Here is a 26652-nt window from a genome sequence, read left to right on the forward strand (position 1 = left end):
GATTCGAATAATTATGCCGTTTAACAGCTATCACGGAACGATCAAGAAGCTACGTTCGTCAGCTAATATCAGTGGAGAAAATATCGCGATGCCTCATTTACCCTACATAATGCTGAGGTATATTCTCATAATATTCGTTGGCAATGTTTCCCAACAGTCACCCCGATCGACCCCATGCTCTTCGTTAAACTAATCCAGCTCGCAGACAGACCGACAGAGACGCGATCGAGAGCGATGAGGAACACTCGTTGCCCTCGAACGTCGCCTGCCGAACGATCCTTATCGCCGATGCCGGCAGATGCTGCGCCTCGCAGCTGGACCACGTCCTCCTCCTCCTCACGGTCGTCTCGTTTCCGACTCCTCTCACTTCTCTTCTCACTGCTCGTTGTACATGATGCCGCTCGCCGTCGTCTCGAAGCCCTCGGTCGCGGTCCAGCCGAGGCTGGTCGCGCGACGCAGGCTGTGCCGCAGAAACGCCGCGCACGCCTTACTGCTCTCGGTGATGATCTCGTAGAGCTGCGTCTCCAGGCTGAGGCTGCTGGTGGTGAGCAGCAGCGGCAGCGGTATCGGCGCGTTCATGATCACTAGGTTACCGATATTAAGAGGAGCTGTTTCCCGTTGTCAGACACCGCTGTTCGGAAAGCGTGGCGGGGGAAGCGGGGGCGGTGGTCTCTCCGGCTGAGCGGGAGCGACGGAAGAGCGCTCGGATCCAGCTGCAAACACAACTGTGGGGTGCACGTTAATCTCACGATACGCGACTTCCTCTCTACGCGCGCGACACAGTCACACGTCGATACTCGCCAACTACTTTCTGGACACATCGCTAAAAAGTGTGACAGATATGTGTATCTCATAGGAGACGAGCGAGCAAGCAAGCTTCTACTGCTCGCGGCGAATTTATCTTCACCGCGACGCAAGAATCTCTCTTTGTTCTTTCGAAAGTGCGGCCGGCCCGTCAGCGGGGAAAATGCGACGCTTCGCCCTCGCGTTATGGGAATCGTTCTCGAAATCGGCGCGTTGTGTAGCAAACTCCTTCTTTGTAGCCGCTACTCTTAATCTCAGAGCTAATCCCATGCAATTTAGGCGCACTTGTAGGAACTGGCCAAAAAGAAGGTTACTAGCGCTAAAACGATCCTGCCCGTTTCCCGAAATACGATAGATATTCGCGAGTTAAGCAGCGTTTCCGCGCTACTTGCAAAATACATATCGCTCGTTGACTGCGAGTATCTTTTCATCGAGTCCCCCCAGATGCCGAGCGGAATAATGTAGAATAATATTACCGTTGTCTGTTACACGCTTATAGTTGTCTGGACGTTATAATAGCGAGCTGTTAATTTGTAAGAAAACACTCCCTCGTACATTAATAAGAATATATTCGTGTACTCCCTCCGGCTATCTTGGCTACAGTTATTAATTTATTACGAGAGACCGAGTGACTTAAAGTTTTCAAAGCCAAACGTGTCCGAAACGGGGGGAAACTCTCGCGGGAGTTGAAATTACCTTCGGCTCCTACGCACTATAGAGATTACATTCATGCGCGCATGCCCCTTACACCATTCATGCTGCGAGAATTGATTGTACAGCGTCGTACTAAGATTAACAACAACGCCAAGTATATGTATGTACATTGGCCCAAGAAGTCATTACGTAACGGAAGAAATCCTCGCTCCGGGATTGCTTCGCAGATGCTATATCGGTATAATATGTGTCAATGAGGAATATACATATATTCACATTGGCCCCTGCCTTCCTTTAAACTACTACAAAGGCCAGTGTCGATAGCGCATAATATACGATAATATAATACTCGTAGAAACGAAGCAGTACGTGAGAGTGTCTACCACCTTCTCGTTTCGTGTAATTACGTGAGCGTTAATTAAGTCGAAAGTGTAGATACGGTACAGGATGGAAAACTGTCGTGTTCTGCACAGAGATGACGATAAATAAATGTGTGTGATATATGTGGAGCTTATTGTTCCGATGCACGTAGTTTGTGGTTTATTACGGAGTATCGCGAGGGAGATATCGCCAAGAGTCATTCAATTAGCAATGGAAGGCAACTGTTCTGAGCTTATTCGATCGGTCGATTCGCGTGCGACGACTCATGTGGCGCGTATTTTCATTGCCGTGTGAACGCGCGTGACTGTACTGTCAGAAAAATAAGCTCTTCTAAATGGAGATTACAGCGAGTTTCTGTCACGAGGATGTCTAAACCCAAGCAGTGTGAAACAAAGGTAGCTAAAGTAAGAGCGCTAGATTAATGTCCAACGTAAACTGTTATATGCCGAGTGAAAAAGAAAGTTCGTGAATGCGAGAGTGAGAGAAAGTATTTCGTGTCGAGAATCGATAAAGACAGGTTTCAGAGTGTCGAGTCCAATTTTCCTCGCAGGCAGGACGGAAAGACTTGGAGGAGGTATTTGTGCAGTTCTAATGGGTGAATAACATCGGACGGATAAGAAATTTCAGTTCTAGCTCTCTCGGTATAGCACACCGGTATCTACTTGGTCGTATTTTCTTTTCTAATTAGCTTGTGTCGTCAACGCGAAAAGGTGAATAAAGTTTAATAGTGTTCCCGCTATGACCACTCGCGAGGTGTCTTGTCGTAGCGCGAAGCGGCACAATGTATTGTTTGACTGTCGTATAACCAGCACTTTGACGCCTCTGCACTTTCTGAATTATACTGAAAGCAGAAAAGAAACGTTCGCAAATAAATTCAAAACAGATGTTCCACAATGAGACTACAAATGAGGAAAACTTACGAACATACATATACGGCATTATGGCATGCAAAATGATGGATATGCGCGTAAAGCGACGCGTGGCAAACAATTCCATGTACACTCGATCGTCCGCATCGATCTCGCACGGTTGTCGATGCTCGTGAAATTTTCCGTTTGCAGCGCATTGCCGGCAACGTTCAGATTCGGTGCCTTGACACGCGCGTAAAGACGTAGCGGCAATTTAATGCATGATTGATGAGGTGATCAGGCGTGAAACGTGAAATGATTGAAAGTAAACGTAATGTGTGGCGAACATGAGAAATAAGTGATATGCGACTTATGAAGATGTGAAAATCTAAATGCGGTAAAAACGACTACTCTGAAAAGTTCGGCTTCGAGTTTGACGGGGTTCGACAGGGTCGGCCAGGGCGCACGTCAGAGCTCTCGAGAAAGTGACACGACTCGTGGTATCGACGAGAGAAAATGGCCAGGAGCCGAGCCCGCCTGGCGAATCGACAGCACCTGATCACCCCCCCTAATCATCGCAGCACGTGTCCCGTGAGAAAATGACAACCCCGATCGCGACCTCCGCGTTTAGAGAATTGTTTGTCTTGGACAGAGATGACAGGGATTACAAATTATCATGTTACAATGTATCGTGATTGATGCTCTGGGCAGGTTTTTTTTTTAAAGCCTTACATGAATCAGGATGTGGCTTCTCCTCTGCCACCATCAGGGCTGCGCTCTCTGCTGGCGGTATGTGTCCCTCTAATGCATTCACACAGTTTAGCATGCTCCTGTAAAACATCACGCGAGACTTGTCCAAATTTCCACACTTCTTTAAATCACATTTTTGTTTTTGATTCTTTTGTTTTGTTTTTTTTTGTTCTTTTCTCTCCTCATTATACAAATTCTTGTTCGGAGCACCGGCTCGATACGCAGCGTACAAAACACACGGCGAATTTGCGGCTTAATCTTATATCATTCGTGCCGTTCATTTATATTAATTGCTCCCGCTCGGGTCCGACGAGCCACGAATCTCGTGGAGCGAGCTAACGCCGTTATTTACGATTTTACTGACGAACTTGCCGGATGTTACCATATGCTGCAATCAGTGATCAGCTGAATTATTAAATACGATGATACGTGATATTTTGAACAATGATTGATGATTAAATGTAGGAAAGATAAAATAGCTACACAGATGCGAAGAGAAACTTAAAAGATGCGAGATTTACGACGGGAAAATGTAGATTCGTCTTTAGATCGCGCGATCTGAGATCGTTACAGGACGGGATAATAAATGCGAGAGAAACGATCTCGCCCCGCGCTCCTGTAAGCCCCGTCTCGGATGAGACACGTGGATAGTTATCGTTAGGTAACCCGAAACTGTTGACCGTTTCCGTCAACCTGGGGCAAACTGAATTCACTTCTCTCCTCCGCCATGGCCGCGCGTAACGATTATTCGTAAAATCACGGAGGCATGGATTCGGAGATCCGTGGATCCACTAGCCGAGGACGGATTCACGGATCTTGAATCGCGTAGCTGCCGCAGCTGCGGATGCGGCGCGTGTTACACTCGGCAATGCATATGTATACGTAACGATTCATTTCACAGTTTCTAATCTTGTACTATTATACAGCGTTTTCACTGGCCTGTGTAGTAGAAATTGGCGTATATACTTGCTAAGAATCAAACATTATTATTCGGCAGCCTGTGTGGCAAGTTACACTCAACGGAAACTCATCGAGGCGATCTCCCACCGGAAGGGTCAAACGAAACGCCCGTAATTTCGACAAACGAAATGATAAGACACACACACATATATTTACATATCTTTTAGTGCAGAAGATACGATTTCTCGGCGGTGGTGTCGCCGCACGTCGGCTTCGCTCCGCCGCTACTCGCCACGGGAAATGAAAGACGATCCCGATCGTACGTCGCGCGTCAGGCGTAACACGAATGGCAGGAAGAAACTCAATCCGGATAATTAAATAAAGGAACAGATTTATTTTACAGCATTCAAACATAAATTTTACGGTCGTATTCGGTGATGCCGAAATATTCGTTAATATATAATGCTAACGAGCAGTCTCGAGATCGAAGTTTATTACGCGAATTACACAATGCGTATCGATTAACAGTTTCACACTATAGTGAGTACTACAAGTTCTCGTGTCGTCCGATATATAACAGTGTGTATAGATTAATAACAGTCTGCGACTGAGGCGCCAGTCTTTTGTTCCGAATAAACGGCCGATTGCTGATTACGAGTATTCTCATGAACGTTTAGATTTATAGCTTATCGGTAGCGTGGGTATGGTTGACAGTGGTGGCGTCAGATAGGACGGTCTCCTTGCTAGAGTTAGTGGCGAGCTCCTCTTCCCTGTAAGACAACAACGTTACATGGCAATCGAGCCTCGAATCGTTTCAGCTTTGGTGTCGGAGAAATCCTATTTATTTTCGCGCGAATCCGCACGTGTCACAAGAGTTTCGTTCACTAAGATGCAACCTACACGGACGAATAGAAAGAAAACCTTTCAACTTTCCCCCCCCCCCCCTCTAACGTGTCCTCGTCGTATCTCCAACTATCGCAGCCGAGCTCTACCGTTCGCTTGACGTCTCTAAAACGTACTCTCCGAATAGCAGTCAGAATCGATAAAACGTCTCAACGATAAAACGAATGCACAAGATAAAGTATGTACGCGGAGAGGACTGTCCCTTCAAATTTATCCTGAGAGTCGTGTAATCGTGGAACAACGTCCCACAATTATCTGATTTTCGGGGTAAATTTTAAGAGAAAGTTCTCTCCGCGCACGATCTATGTCTAAGGCTGAGATCCTAATTGAGAGCATAGCGATATATAAGTAAGCTACTTATTAAAAATTCAATCTAATTTTGAACATGTCGGCTTCAATAGAGCGAATCGTTACACGCGCGGCGTAAAGTTTTATAATTATTTTTCGCCGAGCAAATAATTTCTTGAGCTTCTACCGCCCCGAGATTTTTTCCCTTTATCGCAAGATAAAGAGTATTCTACGGACCGGATTATCAAGTTGCACTAACTGCGGTCAACTACATCCCCTTTCCCAGTCAACAGATAGGTAGAACTGTAAAATAAAAGGAAAGTCGAGTGACGCGCTAACGCAAGACCAGTTAAATCAGATTGTCAAGATACAACTCAGCATAAACAGTTGCTTTAACATTGTTACAAGCTGCAGAGCGATCGTATTGTTAGTTTGTTACTCATTAAGCAAACAAATTTACAGGCGAGTGAGTAAAACACTTAATATTTATATCTTAAATTCTCCATCACCATTTCTTCGCTTCCGAAAGCTTTTCCTGCGGTAAATACAAACGTGTTAAAACGCGAAAAAGCTCGCAATGCATTATCTTCGATCCAATATTAATTACCATCCAATTATAAGCACGATAACGTTACGCTGACGCTTTTTCAATTATCTCGTCTCGAACCAAACAGATCGAAGAAATTTTCGCTAAATTATGATCAGCTATCGACTTCGCTACCCAGACGGGGAGGATTCCTGCATAAATTGTTGATGAATGTTTCGGCAAAACCTTGGTCGAAAATAAAAGTAAAGGAGACAAAACCAGAAGGAAACCAAAAATACGTCTCGGTATACGAGTTTATCCAGAGCTGCACTGATCGAAATAAAGGAAAACTTGCCGACTGGCATCGCAGAAATTAATTAAACGCAATTATATCGCCCGCGATGTGTACACGACGACGAACGGCGGTATAAAACGATGCAAAGCGGCGATTTCTGTCGCGTTCGTTCAGCTTCTGTTAAAATTAACTCTCCATTTTCAAGATTTCAATATAATTGTGATGGACTTCTGGCTCTCTCCAGATCTCTGGAGTTCCTGAAACATTTCTCAGAAACAGACTTTACAACAATTCTAACTCCATGTCAGATGATTGCAATTTTTTTTAGAATCCTCGTTTCAAGAATTTTACCAAAGAGTACTAGAACTCAAATTGATTCTAATTGGGTTAAAAAAAAGGAATTTTTCGAACAGCGACGATATGAAATTAGCGCGCCGTATTTTCAAATCTTATTTTCCGAATGGCAGATCGCTTTGAAGAAAAGCCACAGCTCTACGAATAGAAATTGCGAAAGTGGGGCGTTAAATTTACAGAAGTATCCTGGCTCGGCGATCACAAACACGTTTGTGGTATCGTATCTCGTAACACAACTCAGGAATCACTTTGGTACGCCAAACAGTAACGTAAGCACTAACATGCAGTCGCACAGTACAGCGCCATAAATCTCGTGCCAACTATCGACATAAAAAACTGTTCCAAGACTGCCTGTCGCCGAAACATTTAACTGGGCATTGTACGTACGCTAAAAGGAGCATGCTGTAGAATACAAGGCTCCAGGAGGAAGTCAAGTGATCGGGGCTGTTATGTACGTGTGAGCTGAACCGCGGCGTACGCGGAGGCAAAAGTTTCCTCGTGCGTTTCCCGGATACGTGATGTATGCAGATGCGCGGATATACGATCGGAAAGATAGTAAACACGACAATTTATTCGAGGTAAAAAAAAAATAGGGTTCCCGAACGGCGGTGATAGAGTGCGGAATTATGCGGACGTCGTCCTCGGGGTGACCGCGCGGCGCATATAGTGTTACGTATATCGATTACATAATAGCCCTGACGAACTTTTAGAAACTGTGAAATGTATCTCCACAAAAGAAAAACGAACAATTTATATATGGTAACAACTTATGTTCATGCAGCTATATGTATGTATATCTGGTTTCTCTTGGCCAGCCTGACTGTTTGCGCAGTAATAAGAGACGGAGACTCGCATTAGCTGATAGTAAAGATGTTTCGACATGCCAGGCCTTTGGATTAAAGTCATGGTAATCGCGTGGCCGGGTCAGGATTATTTTTTAAACAGTTTCACCAGCGGTCGTTCGCGTAACCGTGTCTCCCAAGCGACGATACGCGAAGTAAGAATGGCGAGACAAGAAGAGACAGGAGAGGATGCTTATTTCGATTTGTCTTCTGCCTCTCTTCTGCATTTTAATGCTTCCCGACATCTGTGTGAGACGGCTTTAAGCCAGCTTTCTTTTTTTGCGGAGAAAGATATTTTACTTGCACACTGAAGGATTACGGGTGTTTTATTCAGCGCATAAAAAATAATCCCTCTTTTGGATGTAACTAGTGGTGTCTTTGGTCATTTATCTTCATGCAGTTAAGTAGTAATCGGTATGTTCGGTATAATATATCTCGTAACAAAGCCACCACAGTAACAGGAAATGTGTAGTAGCAGGACTCACCCATAAAGTCTGCTGTCCCGCAAGCTGCTCCTGCTCCGAATAACACAGAAAGCACAGTTACGATATATCGAACACAGTAGTCGGTCATCGTAGTAACGAAACACGGAAAATCAACGAAAATTATCCAGTTATCCAGAGAACCATGAAATAATTGATTTATTAAAATGATACATGTACAGAGTAAACGTTAAACAAACAGAATATATCCATTTGGCCTTGAAAATATAACAATAAGACAGCGAAATGTCCAACTCGCGACTCGAACGGATAGCTTGTCTCTTACACATAATCTGAGAGGGATCGCAATGCCGTTTGAGAACTCAAATAAATCGGCGTTTCACATGTCCGATGGTCTTTCTAATGCCGAACAGAACGGACGCGCGTTTTTCTCGCGATCCTCTCCCGGAAATCTAACAGAATATCGTCTGAACTGCTAAGAGGATCAACAGCGAGATAGGCTGATTTGTACTTGGTTCGCAATATTCCGCAAATGAGATAGAATTACGTTCTGTGGTGTTTTACACTTTTCAAAAACTAATAACCTACGGATACTGCTCCACTTTTTTTTACGCTTTTCTCGTACAATAATCTCGTTACATGACTCGCAATGTCGTGCACGTTATCTCTTCTACTTACTATCGATTAGTGTTGCGTCTTATTCGTAAATATATGTAAAAATGTACATACTTTCCTTGCAACGACTTAAACGAAAGGACTTGGAAATATCGGGATTTGCAATAAAGAGAAACCAAGCACGTGACGAATGTTGAAGGCGAAATTTACAAACTACTTTAGCCTGTACTTAAATATGTACAAATAATGTTCCCGTACAAGTAGAACTTAATTCCTCTCCCTAAAAAAATGAAATTTTATCACAGTTCAATTCCTGTTATTGCTTCGAACAAGCAGCGATGCATGCAAAAATGCGTAGCGTAATGCACTATCCCGGGAATAGATAGAATTATAATACAATAGAGAGAATATATATTAATCGTATTAATAAATTATAAAATTCTTTCTTCAAGATTTCAGAAATTTCCCTATTACAAGTATAACGAATAGCTTTTCGTTATCGAATATAGACGGACGGACGAACGTTCGGACGGATGTGATAACAGTACATTGTACACGGCATATAGGATAAGTTTATCTAAATCTTTCTAAAACTCTCTTCTCCTCGTGCAATTAACGGTTGATAAATTGTGCGGTTTATTAGTTCGAAAGTGTGAATTTCGATTCCTTTGCCTAACTTGAAAACGTACCCAATATGAGTCGAGTTAAAAAAGAAACGGGATACAGATTGAGAGAGGGGGGGGGGAGGGGCTATCGCGGATTTAAGCTATACATACGTATATACATGTCTATAGATATACCAGAGACCTCCTTTTGAAAGAAACTAAAGAGAGGCGGATGCAGAATATACCCAACTATGTATATAACATTTTGCTATTATGGTACGTACTGGGGAAGGTAGTAAGTTGCTTATGTGCTGCATACCTGTCGTTACCATGCCTGAATAAAGCTAGAATCTCTTCGAATGTTTTATTCTTGGTCTCAGGAACCTTCTTGTAGGTGAAGATCCAGAAGATGGCTAGAAATGCACTGAACGGTAGGAACGTGTAGTTTTCAAGGCTACTCTGTAACACACAAACGCGCGCGCGCCGCAAGTTTATATGAGGCACCCAACGCGATTACGCCCTAGGCAATCCGTTACGCTCCAAGTAATGTTAATGCGGCAATTATGTGTAACGTTAGCGTACTTTTCCGTTCAATTATTTGCAATCATTCGATTATATAATTCTTCGTCTCGCGAACGAAGGCAATTCGCTCAAAAGGAATCGGCAATTTTGTCGTATCTTACCTTCATGCTTGGAAAACCGATGCCAACCAAAAAATTAGCCATCCAATTGACGAGAACCGCGATGGACATGGCGGCGGGTCTAGGGCCTTGCGAGAACAGTTCCGCCGTGATCATCCAGGGTATGGATCCGGGCCCCACGGCGAAGAACACGACGAAGCACAGGGTCGACACCACCGAGATGTAGGACATCCAGTCGATCATTTCCTGCACATAGCCGAAGAACTCCTATCAGGCAGTAGAAACGTGTTCTTCTTTCCTGAGCAGCTGGAGGAGCCCCAGGAAAAATAAAAAAAAACGGCAGGCCAGAAACTTAATCGAAAAAAACTCGGATAACACGTATGCGTAATAATTTGTAATGCCGCATGCGGTGCGCAGCTCAACCCTGTGTAATGAAAGGCATTGGCATTGACAAAGTGATTGCGGCAAAGTATTTTGTATAATGACGGAGTGCCTTGTTATGTACAGTACAATCTCTCGTTAAGCGGTGAAGCACGGTACGCTGCTTTCCATGATGAGTGCCAGGATTTGCTTTGACCTCAATTAGAGTATAGATAATGCGATTAGTCGCGTACGCACGGGACATTCATGTGCAAGCAATCTCGAATCGGGATATCTTAGTATTTAATTCATTCGATAGCCGTACAGATCTTTCCTTAAATAATTTCCCCTACGTGAAAACAACCGTTCTCATAATTTCGGCGAGATGCAAATTTGTACACGACGGCTCTTGTAATTATCAGTACAAGTGATTGCCTACCGGGAAACAATACCGAAAATTAGTCTTCGAATGCCATAACGTATGAAAGGTGCTAAACGTTTAACGGGTCTTCAGCAGCTGAAGAACCGTTAAATTTTACACATAACGGAGATAATTGATATATGTATATTAGAGACTACGCGCGTAACATGTTAATTGTTGATGTAATGTGATACATAGAGAGTGACAGGTTTGAGCCAAGTAGAGAACATAGGCTGATTAATAAACGGGAAGTAAATATCTCCTCCAGACAGTCACGAAAGAGGTCGTTAGTAGTGAAGGGGAGGGAAGGAAGCGGATTATCGAAAAGCAAAACTACTAGTAAGCCAGAGAGAACAAAACGGCGTGCGATATACGATACATGCGACACTTGACGTCTCCTCTCAAAATTTTGTTTTATTAATCACACGTCTAGCTAGGAGACTCATTTAACATTAAACGAACAAAACAATTGTTAAAAATGTTCTCGTAGCTTGGAAAATTGTTTCAATGAAAAATTTATACACGTAGTGCACGTATACGTGTCCATGTATCGAAATGTAAAGTCTCTACGACGCAAATGAAAAAAAAACGGCATGCGGGCAAAGGACGTGACTTATTGGCTACATGAATGGCGGGGAGAAATTAAAATGAGTCGATTCTGTGATGCAAATTCGTATAGATATAATGGTGAATTCTCACTGTCGGTGCAGTGCCGCACTCCAGCTGTGAACAAAGTGTTAAATACACCTTTCGCCAAGGTGCATAAAGTGTCAAAGCACAGATACGTAGCAATTCACGTTCTTTGTGATGCGATTTTCCTGAGTAAAGCACAGTTCTTAACAGTACGGAGAGGTATCAACGAATAAATTTGTCATTGTCAATGAAATCTCCATCTCCCATCGGATACATTTCCAAAAATAGAACGATACAAACTATTTTATTAAAAATTTGTCAAAATTGAAGTTAAAGGAAATCTGATTTTGTTTAAAATTTTTAAAGCTCTTTGAAGAATCTAATTCAATGCGAAAAGAAAACATACGTCTCTACGATTTTGAGATCTTCCAGATTCCTGGCAGTTCACCCTCTTATAATTAATATATATATACAAGTTGTACTTTTAATTAACAAAAGCTCATATAATGAATATTTGCGAAAAAGATCAGTATCCAAATATTCCAGTAATATTGAATTATCATTCTTCAGACAACACTACAAATTGTCAAGCAACAAGAAAATTTCAACGTTAAATTGCTCGCTACAGTTTAGCATTAAAACAAGTACGATAAATAATAACACATCTGATGAGAGCGCGCTAAAATTTCAACTCACCTTTATGAGAAACGAAATTGTGATGAATATTGAAAAGATAAACATGCCACCGAGACCGTACAAGTGCAACGTACGCCTTCCTGTCCTATCCATGAGTGGGATGGACACTAGCGTCATACAAACCATGATGGCACCTATGCCAATGGTTGCAAACTTGGCACTCTCATCCGTTAAACCAGAACTAGTGAACAGATTCGTGGAATAATAAAATACCTGGAAGGCGCAAGAATTCTCAATCAGGTCACTCTAATTAAGGAAATTGTGATTAACGAGATGAAAACGGGAGGGAAATAGTTACTTACGGCATTGATACCCGAAAGCTGCTGCGAAAGTTGCATAACCACACCAATAACGAGAGGTGCTCTTAAAGTTGGACTGCATATAAGCTCTGTCATCGATATCGTGGACTCAGCTTGTTGAGCTCGTTCCTCCGCTCTCATCTCCTCAATGTCTTCTTCTACTTGGTTACTGGCTCTCAACCTTCTCAAAGCTTTCCGAGCCTCCTCCTCCCACTGTTTAGTAATGAGCAAATATCTGAAATAATTTTTCTTGCATTAATAGACTGTGGTAACGCTTGCGCACACGTCAATTACAATACAAATCAAGAAACCGTATGGTATATAGAAAATCGTGGACGCGTATTTTATTATCGTTGAATCCCCCGATCGAGCTGTTCGAGGAATCTACTTGAGAACATTCGGAGAAGCAAGATTACTTATATCTACAATTCTACATTATTTCCGACACACACCTTGGAGATTCCGGGCAAACTGGAAGCAGCAGTAGCTGTAGAATGGCAGGACAGATAGCTAGTCCTAAGAGAACGGGCCAACCCTCGTTTGTTCCAAGGATTTGCTCGATGCCCAGCACCTGGGAGACCAGGAGGCCCACCGTAACAGCGAGCTGGTTCACCGTGCCCAGGCCGCCTCTCAGGTTCAATGGCGCTATTTCCGATATGTACATGGGAACCAACGAGGTGTTCAAGCCACAATTGACACCGATGATGAACCGTCCAAAGAACAACATCTCGTACGACTCGGCGAGCTTCGTGAAACCCATCAGGCACGCCCCCACGATGCCCAGCACGTTGTTTAGCAGTAAGCCTCCCTTTCTACGATTCAAGGCAGAAGGCCAATATTAATTTCTGTCTCTTTCCATTTTACAATTATATGCAACAGTCATTATTCTCCCAGAGATTTCCAAATTACGGGAACGTTACCAAGTATTATTAAAAATTCTGCGTAATATCGAATTATAACGTATTTATTTATCAAAAATACCGGTTCGAAAGACAGACCATGGGAGAGAAAACGCGAGTATTATAATTTAATGAAAATAAGGTAGTATAATTTGGAAAGCACTGGCCTCTCGTTAAGATCGTGCGAGGCTAATGCGATACTGCGGAATCAGGCACCGACCTGCCAAATCTGTTGGCAATTGTCCCTCCGCTGAAACCACCCACCATACCACCGATCGCGAATATGCTTACGGCCACGGAGTACAACGTCTTAACAGAATCGTCCGAAATGTCCTCCCCATATCTATCCTTGTACACATCTTTCATAAAATTCTCTATATTCTGCAAACAATTTCAACACAATATATTATGCAAGCGTTTCGCTCATCAGAATTGTTTGAGACGCGTATACCACACAGAGCCGTGACTTTACGTTGATAGACGTACCACTTCAGGCGCGTTAATCACTCCAGTGTTGTATCCAAACTGCAACATTCCCAATACGGCTGCTAGTATCGCGTACGACAGGAAAAGCGTCAGTCCCTGTAAATACCCGGACTTATCGTTTGCGTATGAAATATAATTGTCGACGTACATATTGCCAATGTGCGTTACGTACGTAGCATTCGGTACAGCCACATATGCGATGTAAATAATAAGAGGGAAGGAAGTGCCGCTAACGGGATGCATCGTAAATGCAAAATAAAATAAAAATGCAAGAGCGTACAGGGTTATTTCACAATTTTATTAACAGCATCGTACACGCGCTGTCGGTGAGACTCCGTACAACGCTGAAGAAATAAAAAAAAATCATAAATCACTTAAAAAAAATTAAAACACGCACACATACACGATCATCCGTGACGATAGCAACTCAAGTTCTTAAGCGTAACGAAAGTAGACAAGATAAAGAAAAGCAGCATTATCTAACGCCAGAAATCACCTGCTCCAAGAGCCTAAGTTTCCGCCGATGGGAGTGTTCTTCCAGTCGATTCACGTACTCTCGTAATTCCTCTATCTCTTCCTTGACCTGCTGTACCGTATCTAGTTCTTGCTGCGTGTCAAGAAAAAGAACACCTCAAGTACCTCCGTACATACCAAATGCAATTTTTACATTATTGAAAGAGCGGTAAAACGCTCTTTCAATAACGCAAAGAATTTATATTCTTAGGCATGAAACTTGCTATTAATCTATGTAACTTTAATCTTTTTCCCTCGGTTTTCTCGACTGATACGCGGTGACTTATCGGTTCGTCTCTTACGCGTATCGAACTATCGCAATATGACGTATTAATATTATTATGCTGCAATCTTTACTTTTAGATAAATAAAGCAAACAGTCTCTTCGAATTTTTTATTGTTTTTTTTTACTGTTGGGAAAAATTATGGAATCGTCTCGTGGCTATTCTTTTGTCGTATTTTAAAGAGATATTAAGATGCATTTTTCACATTTAACGTCAATATTGATACAATATCTAGTTTAAAAGAAATGGCCCCTTAAATAAACGCATTCTACTTTGAGTAAAGCGTTAATTCAATCCCGTTTAAAGCGAGATTTTCATTCGTGCATCCCAGTCCGTCTCGATATCCAAAATTGAGATCACTTTAGATAAATCGATCTAAATCGCGAAAAATAGACGCGGGTCAGATAAAGAGTACCTTAATCGTGACCATGTCCCGTTTCACCTCGCTGACCTCGCTCTGACACGACTCTACGCTCTTCGTGAGCTCCTGCAGCTGCGTGCGGATCTCACAGAGAGCGACGGTGGTCTCCAGCTGGCGGTCACCCCGCTGCAGCTCGTCCAGCTTGGCACTCAGGTTCATACTCATAACGCTGACCTGTTTCTGCAGACTGTCCCCACACACATAATCCCCGCGTGAATCTCGCTGATTCGTACGGGAGAGCGGATCGACAATATTGCCGAGCACATTGACACTAGACGTTCAAGGCTAGAGCTATTGCCTAGATCCCTAAGTTAAGTCCAACTACCTCCGCGCTTAACTGCCGAGCCTCTCCGCCTGCGAGACCGTTTAGCGCGGCGCGTTTTATGTGCATATGGTATCTATACCGCGTTAACTTAAAGTATGAGGACGTTGTGTAGAATGAAAGAGAAACGATTCGACAGGTGCAAAGTGCGGAATACCTTCACCCCCGAGAGCTCGAAAGCGCGGCGAGCCGGCGTTAGCTCGGCAGCCATGGGAAATGTTGGGTAGATGTTGTAATATAATAATACGTCAACAGACAGCTATATATATATACATTTTATAAATATATATATATATGAACAATCGGCTCTCTCTCTATATAGTATACAATATTATGTAATAAATATGTCAAATTGCAGAAAACGATAGCAGACAAAACACAAACGCCACTAAAAGCACGTCTAGGGTGTGTGTGGTGAGTGTGAAGACACTACAGTGGTAATATAGTATATATATGTAAGATATGAATACAAATATATTCTTCGCAGCTGTGCACATATTAGATGGAAGTTTGTGAATTCGCGTGTGTGTAGACAGACATAAGTAGATATAAGTGCCGCAATATTTGCTGAAAACGTCGGCATGATTATACTCTCCGTCCGTGAAAAGTCTAGGACCTCGCGAACCTAACCGTATCGCCTTTGTACCGCCTCTCTCCTGTATGCAATTACTTTTATCATGGCCATGATGCGTGAATGTGCAAGTGAATGAAAAATGACTGATATCTCGCACGCACTCTACGTGTACAAAACGTACCGTGAAGGATTATGAGGTTTTCGAACGATTCGGTGAATTGGCAAACTCATCGATCGATGTGCACAGCCAAGCAGAAAGGGTGACTTAAGATGAGAATGTAATAGAGCGAGAGAAAGAGAGACCGAAAATTCTGTTTTCTTTTTCTAAGATACATGATGAGCGATAGGTGACAGCAGAAATGAATGAGCACATGATTCGAAGGCGCGGGTAGATGAGATGGAAAGTAAAAGACGTAGGAAGAAGACAGAAGGGTAGATAGACATAGAGAGACGGAGGTATGTACACTTATCAAGCAAAGGACCGCACCACCTGTCTAGCCGAATAGCTGGGGAAAAAAAACAGGTTTGAGAAAGGCGGGGGATCGAGGTATCGAGGCTTCAATAAGCATCCCAAGAATCCATTCGAGAAACGCATTCAGGAACGAGTGCAGCTAATGACGTACGCATCCACAGGTCGAGAGATTAATGATCGTGATAATTGACTGTACTTTACGGTTTAACGAAGAAGCATAACCAAAAGTGGTACAATTCTATTTTTGATACGTGTACATAAAGACAAAGACAAGGGAGAGAAAGAGCGGGGCAGAGAGAGAGAGAGAGAGAGAGAGAGAGAGAGAGAGAGAGAGAGAGAGAGAGAGAGAGAGAGAGAGAGAGAGAGAGAAAGAGAGAGAGAGCAGTGATGATGTTGTCATGTACCTGGGAGGTAGGGAGACCATGGCTGTGTTCCGAAACTACAGTAGCCTCTATGCCTCCCCACTCACTCCTCTTGATTCAGTTTTCGTCTTATTCTCACAGAGATCTATTTGTTCTTTGCTTTGTTCACATACGACATATGTACGTACGTTGGATTATCCACCAAATCCAATCAATTGACTCTGAACTGCTTGTTGTCAAGTGGTTGTCCACAACGGTAACGTATACGGCGGGAGGGGGTATAAGGCCCGACGAAGCCCGCCCCTGCCTCCTCTCTTATCTCACTCTGTAAAACTTTACCTAGTTTGGAAACACAGTCGTGGTTCAGTCATAAAATCATGTCATAATGATATATTCGCTCGCATTTAGTAACCGTGACGTCCAATTCGCTTCTATATATATGTATATATATTTAAAAAAAAAGAAAAAAAAGAAGACGGAGCCGTCACGTGTGAAAGGGAGACCTTTCGCACATCACCATGCGACGCACCGCCAGCTTACTCACCCCTGCCTAGCCGCCCGCGTCCACAAGCGAGCTTGCACAATTCGAATGGCCCATCACTTTATGCGGAACGAACAGTCGGCAAAATAATTTACAAAAAATCAGCATGACCTCATGAAGTGTGATAAAGAGAACGAGACACGCACACAAATAAGTCACAGCGACGGCACATCGAGCAACAAGGTAGATGGTGCGTCGTCTTTTACGGGGGACTACGACACGCGCGGTCCTCGGCTGAGGCTGAGGAGGATCGTGCTCGTGATTAACTAATTTGCGTTGGCACAAAAGTGAGTGACAATTTGAGATACCTGGAACGCACACAAATTGTTGCAGCGAAATCCGCAACTCCCATCTGTTACGTCAACGGATTAGGATACTCTTCTTTTCCTCCTCATGCGCAACATTTTTTTACAATTACGTGGGTAATTTCGTTGCAATCGCGACTCTTTTACCGATGGCACAACGGGAATTTCATCGCGGGTCGCTTCGTTGAGAGCTAATTGCCTGTGTCCCGGTATATATGCCGTATATAAACCGGATGCCATTACCGGCTCTCCGGTTCTTCACTCTCCTCGTTTCGAGCTCTAGCGGTGCTATTGCGGGCTTATTTGTGCACCTGACTTCGAGAGGGAAACATGATTTTCGAATGGAATGAGCAATCAGTGGTAAGCCTGCGAGCGCCGCAGCCAAAAAATTCAAGTAACAACGGTATATATCGGTAGTGTCTGACCGTCGACCTGTTATGAGACCGAGGGTGTGTAGTATGTACAAGAATAAGTTTAAGAGCGAGTGTGATTCATGTATAAATGATGAATGGCATGGCACAAAGCCTTGCATTGCATTCTCGGATACATAGAGAGTCTATATAAAAATAATAAGCGGGAAAGACGTCCGTTTCTTTCTTCTTCTTCCTTTTTCCTCTTTTCTTTCTTTCTTTTTTTTTCGCCGGCGCGTGTTTGTCATAAGGTAAAGGCACCGCCACTTAGGCCGGAATTACCTGGATGCATTTGCAACACAGTTAGGTTCTCGAGAGAACGATGTTCATGGAATGGTTTACGGTCGTAAAAGTCGTTTTCGTCAGTGGCAAAGCTTATATGATCGATAAAATAAGTGTTATCGATTCGGGGGATGGCGGGAGGGCGCGCTTTAACACAGCGGACAAAAGAGAGCGAGGAGTGTCCCCTTGATTGGTATGCGAGTCTCGAGAGCTCATACACGCCGCTCTACCGGAGGTACTAAGCTAAGTTACTCGTGAGAGATTCAAAGGGCCAAGTCTCTCGTGACTGTTAACATTAGCACGATGGAGCCCCCATTATGCGAACCAGGCGGACGAGCGTGTTGAAATAACCGAATTCAACCGATAACAAGAAGGTATATTTGATACCGGATAAACGAGATAATTGTTCATATACATATGCACATAATTAATTTGCTTTGTTTTAGATAATCATAATTAATATGCCCTTCGCCCCTATGTTGCGCACGGGTGTTCGTGTCTCTCCATTATTTAATCGCACAGACTGTTCTTCATCATAATTTTATCGAACGAGGGACACGCGATTGTCCGATCGGGGTTTAAAAATATGCGACTTATATAACTGCGGTCAAAAGAACAATGTTCGAAATAGAGCAGATCGAGAATAAATCACTCCGCAGTTGAACGTTCGAGTAATGGTGACTCTATCGTGCCATGTCAGATTTAGGCGATAGGTATAGAGACTAAAAAAGGAAAACTTGCTACGCTTCACTCGTCGTGGAAAGAGTAAAGTACGATTTCTATACAAGGCCCTAAAAAGAGGTCACTACTAATGTGAAAGTCAATACAGAACTCTAAAAGGCTAGACTATGTTAGAATAATATTTTAAATAGAAATTCTTTAACACATTCGCTCGCAACATTCGCGGTGTTAATCCTCCACGACCGCAGTGGTCGAAGAAAAGAGATTATGTGCAACATCGGAAATGCAATTCCCTTAATTTTACATGTTATTTTTGAATCGTCGAAACCGGTGTGCGGTCGTGGAAGCTTAACAATTCAACTGGCACGAACAATGCGAAATACTGGTAAGCTTTTAACCATTTGAATCTGATTTTCATAGTCATATAAGTGGGACATTTTTGCAAAAAGCCGCGAATAGTTTGCAACGTTACGGCCGCTGACAGGAGTTCGCGATGGCGCAGATCCTTCGCAAACTTCTGTCGGCGCTGCCCAACGTTCAACAATCCAGATAATTCTTAGAGACATCGGTGGCGACGCCAATTGTCCTTTGGATAATTAGTGTTTTGACATCTGGTTGTTATGAAAGCCTTGTTGGGTTCTCTTTTTCGATGGTTACACGAGCCCGGAATAATTGTATAAATCAGCAATAACGAGCCACATTTCAAGGATAATTATCCTTTGGCGTAACGTAAAACCGTAAATCTTTCTCTTTACAATCGTAAGAAAGCAACGTGGTGTGCGACATAACTGGATTGTGCATTACAGATCCTCCAGCTTCTCAAGACGAGAGAGAGAGGAGAATGCAATAATCGTCCAACGGCTCGTATCTCATCAACAAAACTTCGAACAACGATTCTTCTTCCTCCTGGCGTGGTGTGGTACGGAAGTTGTATCGATAACGTGATAACCGATGATTCAGAGTGGTGTACACCGACAACTGAGGGATTGAGGAGCGAGAGAGGGTGAGGAGACCCGTCGTCTACCGCGTACGTAGAACGTACCTTACGAGCAACTCCCGTAGAGTGGCTTCATCGTCCTCCTGTACCTCTTCCTGCGTCTCATTACTGTACGAGCCGCGACTATGGTGATGATGGCGATGTTGCCTGCCGGTCGTCCTGCCGCCGGGCGGATACTGGCCGTGCAGTCCGTGATGGTGGTGATGGTAGTGCGCCGCCGAGGCGTTGGTGCTGGCCGAATGCAAGTACCGGGCGACGGTGTTGCTAGCGCTCGCTCGCCCCCTGGTCAGCTTGTGGCCGGTAGCCGCAGGAGGCGGCAGTATGGCGCCTGTACCGGACTCCACGTGGGTCCTGCGCGCGGCATAGCGCTCCTCCTCCACCCTGACGAAGATGTCCCGCTGGCGCGCACGATCCGACAACCGCCGATCGACCGAACCGCTGCGCGATCTCGCGCCGCCGTCGGTCCTGCTACGGGGGATGGTGCCACCCCTGGCGACGATCTCCTCCCGGCCCGATTCACCCCAGAAGTCGCTGCTATCTCCAACCTGAACCCCGAAGTCGAGGCTCCTCCTGCTACCGCCGACGTTCTCCTCCTCCTGCTGCTCTTCCTCCTCCCCCTGCTGCCCAACGGCGGCACCAGCCGGCCGGTCCGTATCCTGGGACCGGCCCGGGATCTCCTCGTAGAGACACTCCGAATCCTGATCCGTCGCTGTCGCGCTCTGCCACAACTGGTTTATTGGCTTGAAGCCGCGTGAATCGGCCATCGTTCAAGCTGCGCCCATAAGACAGAGACGGATGCCGTGACAGGATGGGCTCTCGATCTCGCTCTCCTCTTTACTTTTTTTTATTTTATCTATTTTCCTCTCGTTTGCGCGCCCGGCGCGACAATTAACGATTCTATACGGTGCCGATGGCGACTCTTTCGTGACTCGCAGCGGTCGCTCGTCTGCGATCATTCAAAATTTGTAACGCAGAGACATTTGGCGAGACGGAGCCGACAAAATGCGCGGGTACGGCGAAAAACAATGCGTATTCGCAGTCGCGCCGTAAAGAGCCAACGCGATACGGAATATCTCGATGGCAGCGATACCTCGCTAATTGGCAAAATGTCGACTCCAGTCGGCGTTGCTTACTCTCCTCAAAATGAAATCTCGCAGAGCGTCTGCGACGTATTCGGCGGGCGCGCGCGTATTTATTAATTAATAGAAGGTATTTCAGGAGATATGTGTGCGCCCGGCAACGGCCGTCTGCGACGGCAGACGACGCGAAGAAATAATTCACGGGGAGTTTACGCGCGGCGATGCGCATACAAAGTGTGCAGCAGCACGTGATGCCGCTACCGTTGCTGTTGCTGCCGCCGTTGCTGCCGCTGCTACCGTTGCCATCGCTGCTATCGCCCCGCGAGCGGCTTTCTCGCTCGCGTTACTAATGATATGAGACGTCGTGCGAGGTAACGGATAACTGAAATAATAGCGTTTGCCTTCCAAAGTACGATCCCGGCGGAGCGGAAGTTGTCCCCCGCCCGTAGGGATGTAGACGGAAACAAACTAAACTCATCACATTCGGACGGCCGCTAAATGACTTGCAGCGACGAGGACGGGAGCCGCGAGCGGTTGTCGCCTGCAGGCGAATTACAAGGGGGGCGAACCGTCATCCTAAGAATGCACCGCGGCAAATTAACTCCAAATGTAAACGCCTTCCACCTTCTAGACGCATTCGATTGCACGCCGCGCAACATCGAATGGCACCCTCGAGTGTTTCGAGAGGAAAAAGGGCGATATTTTTACGAATGACAGTAGCAAGCGGTCATTGCGAGTAAAACCATTCTCGGCCCCGGGACGCATGTCCCGGCGGTAGCCGAGCAGCGATAAGGAAATAGGGCTGAATCATCGTGTAGCGTATGCAAGGATTGCCGCGGTGATGGAAGCCCGTAATTTGTAAGGTCCACTTTGTAGGGACTCGCGCGCAGGCAGACAGGGCTTCATATTTAAAGAGGACAAATTACAGACTTAGTGACTCTCCGCTCGCGCTCCAAAACTTTCCCGCGTAATGATTCAACGTCGGTCCCTTTTTAACGACGATACGAAAATAGCCCTCTGTACCGGGCCAGGTGGTACGTCGCGAGGTGTACGCGAGGTTTCGGGGATTTCCGCGCACAGAACCGTTTTACTCTTAATGACCGATGTATTGTATTCGCAGTACGCGGAGCTTTCTCTCTCCGAAACAGGCCATCTATCATAGATGAAGGAAATACAGACTCACCTTAAAGAATTCGCAAGCCATTGTGCCTGGCGATGATATATCACGACACGACTCGTTTCGTCTCGCACCTGCTCCACGCCTCGCTCTCGCCGAAGAAAGAACTCCGTGAGTCCGATCTATCAGCTATCGAGAGATCGCCTCGCGACGCTGCGTCGGGAGGGGACGGCGAAACAACACGGGGAAGGGAAAAAGGGGGTGTTGATACACGGGCGCGGTGGAAATCCCAATTTTCCACCGCGGGTACGGAGCACCGACGTATCGCGTCTTCAGAGGGATCCCTCCCTCCCTCCGATCGATTGGATTTGTATCGGGCCCGGTACAAGGCGGCGAGTGCTAGGAACCTGTAACAAACGACCAAACCATTAGCTTCGCCGGGCCAAGATTGTCCCCTGGAGTATCTCGTCGATTATGTATCGCCGTCGTCGCGAGATAACGAAATCCGATGTACGATTATTAGCTCCGACTCCAGCACTGTTGTCGATACGTCTCTTAACGCCTCAATCTCTTCGTGACGCGACGATTATTTTACACCCGGGAAAGTCACGTTAAAAGGAGCACAAGTTTAATGCGATTAAACTGTGAAATTGAAAAAAGTAAATAAGAAGAAGAAACCGTCGCGACCCGCTTATTCTTGGCGATAGTTGGAAGGATAGCGCCGCTTCCTTTACGTTACGCAAGGACATCGGAACGTAGATAGAAACCATTATCTAAAATTGAGCTATCGACAATTTCCAGCTGAAACGTCAGCTGGAGTTAACTGCGACTTAACGCGTTCTACAGCTCGTTCTTAGGACAGTCTTTAGAAATGACACAAAATCCATCCATCAGTTAAATTCAGGTGACGCTTATGGTAACGTCAGCTTTAGGCTCGCAACGCCGTCCCCGTATGATAATTTTTATTCAGAAATATTTCTGCGGGTTTCGTGAAAAATTACACGTACAGAAGAAAGGAGAGAGAGAACTTTGGCTCTCTGCTCTCGAAGCCCGCACAAACTTATTGTTCCCAGATCTTAGGAAGTCACTATTCGTTCCTGACGACGCGCGAACCTGTGACCTAGCAGGCAAACGGGCGAGAAAAAGACGGGCGGAGGAACTTTTTACAAATCCATGAACCGATAGAGAAATCATTGGCGGCAGGAAGATCACGTCTGCAACACGATCCTGGCCGCTGCGAGATTTTCTACCGGCTTCCGCTAGAACCACAATCTTTTTTAACTGCGCGCAGGTGAGATTATTTAAAATTACATATTCCATTGATTGCGTAATCAATGGAATTTTCCTCGCGTCTCCTCTTCCATACGACGGTATAGTCAGCCACGATATCTCTAGAAATTCTGACGATAGTCAATCCACTGGCTCGTCTATCCGATAGGTCTTAAAGAAAAAAAAGTTGCTAGATAAAAGTGTTAAGTCCCGAAAAGATCGTCTCGGGTTAGAGGTCGTCGCTACACGAGTTCCACGATGGAATTTTTAGACCTGAGAATTATTGTACCTAACAATGCAGGCCAGACATGGCACGAATATCGATATGCCCTTATCGCCAGTGTCAAGTCAAGGCTTCGGAATGTGTCGGTGTTCGACTCGGTTGGATTGCATCTCTCTCGTCCCCGCCGTGAATATTGCACGAGACCGTCGCTTTAAGATTTAACGCAACCATGAATAACCGAATCGGTCGAGCGGGACAACGGAATTCCTTAAGAATGTAGAATTGGCGCGCGGCGATATTCCCCCCCGTTAAGGCGTTCTCTCTCTCTCTCTCTCTCTCTGTTTTTTTTAATTCCACGTCCGTTTCTAATGCCCGGCGCGTGAAATGGTGACAATGCGTGCTGGTCGCCGGAATAGGCATCCGGTGTGCGACAATTTTCCCACGATAAAAACTCACGCGCGATTTATTCACTGATCAAAGTTTATTTAACCGTATAAAGCTTTCGGGCGTAATCAAGCGATTTCGCGGAGAACAAGGGAAAGCGATAAACACAATTCGATTAGTGGCATGGAAATACAATTACTCTTGTATCCCCCCTTTCTCCCTCCCTCTCTCTCTCTCTGTCTCTCAGTGTCTCTCCCTGTCTCTCTCTGTTTCTCCGTGTCTCTCTGTGTCTCTCCCTGTATCTCCCTGTCTCTCCTTGTCTCGCTCGCTTACGTAATTAATTAATTACTTATTTCCGACATTAACACACAATTAGCTGCGCGTAATAATCGTCCCGATAAGATAGCCAAATTGTAAAAATGGCCGGCATCATAAAAGATAATGTTGATGCCTTATAACGTGTCTTTGTCATTATATGTCGCTACCTAAGGCACATGTCTTGCGTGCACGGACTCTTCCCGTTAAGATAAGGAATCGGTACCGCCGAATGTCGAAGTTTAACAATAAAATCCGCGAATTGGCAAATATACAGTCCACCCGTGAAACGGTATTTCTCAAACGTCATAAATAACTCGTTCTCGTTCTGAATGAGTGTATAATAGCACACACAACACACGTCCGTTCCACCAGCGCCGTTGCCTAATCCAAAACAATGCAAGTAGCCACATTATACACAGTATCGGGCCATATTGCGGTGAAAGTCGCGCGTGAAAATTCTGCCCCGAGGAAATCCAAGCCGCATTCCGCCGAGCGGAAAACCAGTTTGTCTATTGTGATGATCTAAAAACGCACTTACTTGTCGCACCGAGCACACCATTCGCATTCTCGCCGGAGCGTAGAAAATGTCCGCGCTACCGACGACACGAGGCCGTAAGGTACGTCGCGCGCGCGGAATCGGGCCGCTGCAAGCACATCGAACGCTGGTAGCTGCGTGAAGAGCGTAGTCGCACGTTGACGCGGCTCCGAGCTGCACTGAAGGCTGCAATTCATTCGAATTTCTCTCTTTCTCTCTTCCCTCAGATTCTCGTCTCGGTTTCTCCTACCACCGGGTCACGTGCTGTCGCGCTTTGCTTTTATCTTTGTTCGACTAGCAGTAGCGCAGCATGTCCTCCTTTCATGACTGCCGTCTCCCACCGTCGTTTTGCCGTCAAGGCGCGCTAAACCCGACGGATCTCTCTCTCTTTCGCGGTTTTCCGCGGTATTTCGCAATCGCACTCGGAGATCGAACGTGTAATGTAGATACGTGACGCGAATAAATCGCGCGGAGATAACCGGATGTTCGTGGAGAAAAATTGTACAGCCGATTTCCTACGATGTTTATCAATTCTTTATTATTCTAGATCACGGCGCGAATAATAGAAACGCTCTTTACCGGGACGTTTCCTATTATGTTTCTAAAGGCCTGTGTCCATTCCATAAAAGCTGCAAGCTGATTGACTACACATTTCTCGGAACTAGAACTTGGACCGAGTTCTGGCATCACGGACGCGGGCCTTAATGTACGTTTTTCAATCTTCGACAGTAATTCTCCAAGCAAGGAAGTTGCGCGTTATGTCAGCTGATAAAAGTATACGTAAAGATATAATATTTATGACACTGTTTTTTTTTCTCGAACCGCCAAATGCACGCGAAACAAACTCCTCGCGGGTCTATTTTTCCCTCAGGAGCGCAAGCTCTTCTGCGTGACGAAATCGATTTTCTTTAAAAATATTTCTGTTGCAAATGATTGCAAATTAGTTTTCAAACCGATTCCTAAGCTCACTTATCCGAATATTTTTAACCAAGCGCGTCTCGCCAAGTACTTTTCAATGTTGATTCCTGGACTCCGTTAATTAAACGTTTTTCGACATGTGTCGACAAGAACTTTTATCTGTCTATTTAAATCGTCTCGCCTGAATACACTAGGAATTTCACTGCGTGTTTTATAAACGGCCTGTATAATGTGCGTCATTATGTACGCGCCGTAATGTTGATTTTTCATGTGCCCTATCTCTAGTCATCAGTTCTATAGCCGGCATTATTGCATAAATTAGCTTCGTTCCTATAGATTTTCGTGTGGAAATCTAGACGTCTGGTGCAAGACTTCATTGGCCACGTTATCGTCTCGTGTTAAAGAGAAAAATCGTGGCTTCGTTGTGCCAGAAAAGTAGATAAAAATTAGCATTTATATAAAGTCAATCGCCGAAGCAGTTTTTCAAATCAGTATCTCGGGGAAAAGTACTCTAACAAATTTGCATCAGTAAACATTTTTCAGAAAATTATCATTAATTTTACAGTTTAAACATGCTTAAAGATCTTGGCGAATAAATCTGAAATTAACGGGACTCGGTTCTCACAATGCAGAAACAGAATTTCTCTTTAATATAATAAACGTTTCGGCCCTTCTTCGGGTCTTCCTCGGTTAGACTACAATGAAATCATCGAAAGTACAAGATGAGAATACAGTAGAACTTATGTATTGGTACAACGATAATCAGTTACCTCGTTTAGAACGAATAGAGTTTATCTTAGGAGGTCAGAGCACCATCTGACTTCAGAATCATTCCTCTATATTAATATCAGTACACCTCTAAATGGCCCCAGACATGAAGAGGACTGAATAACTCGCATCGACAGAGGGATGAATCCGTAACAACGATGTTAAAACCACTGTGACATAGCAGTGTCGAACAAGGAGGAACTTAATAATAACGAAATGTGGTAAACATAACAG

At 44.7% G+C, this 26652-nt stretch overlaps 1 protein-coding gene across 11 annotated transcripts; it reads right to left on the reverse strand.

Moving 5' to 3' along the window:
* Positions 1-583: 583 nt before the first annotated feature.
* LOC105568566 (glucose transporter type 1) lies at positions 584-25100 on the reverse strand. 11 transcript variants are annotated; one of them, XM_012024347.1, is made up of 15 exons: positions 24736-25057; positions 22070-22410; positions 19853-20579; positions 14856-15048; positions 14140-14250; positions 13644-13739; positions 13378-13538; positions 12711-13070; positions 12262-12493; positions 11960-12172; positions 9892-10116; positions 9528-9667; positions 8031-8060; positions 3420-3517; positions 2661-2680 (listed from the first exon to the last, which is right to left on the reverse strand). In XM_012024347.1, exons 3-15 carry the CDS (start codon positions 20569-20571, stop codon positions 2676-2678), a joined length of 2583 nt encoding a protein of 860 aa, XP_011879737.1. In that variant the 5' UTR covers positions 20572-20579; positions 22070-22410; positions 24736-25057; the 3' UTR covers positions 2661-2675. The 11 variants fall into 11 exon arrangements, with proteins under 11 accessions (XP_011879736.1, XP_011879737.1, XP_011879734.1 ...); XM_012024346.1 differs by lacking the exons at positions 2661-2680; positions 3420-3517 and adding an exon at positions 584-725 and having other exon boundaries at positions 24736-25058; XM_012024344.1 differs by lacking the exon at positions 2661-2680 and having other exon boundaries at positions 3255-3517; positions 24736-25100.
* Between the last annotated feature and the right edge of the window lie 1552 nt (positions 25101-26652).

The sequence above is a fragment of the Vollenhovia emeryi genome, unplaced genomic scaffold (assembly GCF_000949405.1).
Source record: "Vollenhovia emeryi isolate VEMERY1.0 unplaced genomic scaffold, V.emery_V1.0 DF939128.1, whole genome shotgun sequence".
Classification (NCBI taxonomy): Eukaryota; Metazoa; Arthropoda; class Insecta; order Hymenoptera; family Formicidae; genus Vollenhovia; species Vollenhovia emeryi.

Bases quoted from the DNA above. Each gene is read 5' to 3' on its own strand.
- LOC105568566 (XM_012024344.1), bottom strand. From the start codon at position 20,571: ATGGCCGATTCACGCGGCTTCAAGCCAATAAACCAGTTGTGGCAGAGC. The intron at 14,251-14,855 runs GTACTCTTTATC...CTTGACACGCAG, and splicing joins GGGACATGGTCACGATTAAG to CAAGAACTAGATACGGTACA. The intron at 12,173-12,261 runs GTAAGTAACTAT...TGCGCCTTCCAG, and splicing joins AGCTTTCGGGTATCAATGCC to GTATTTTATTATTCCACGAA.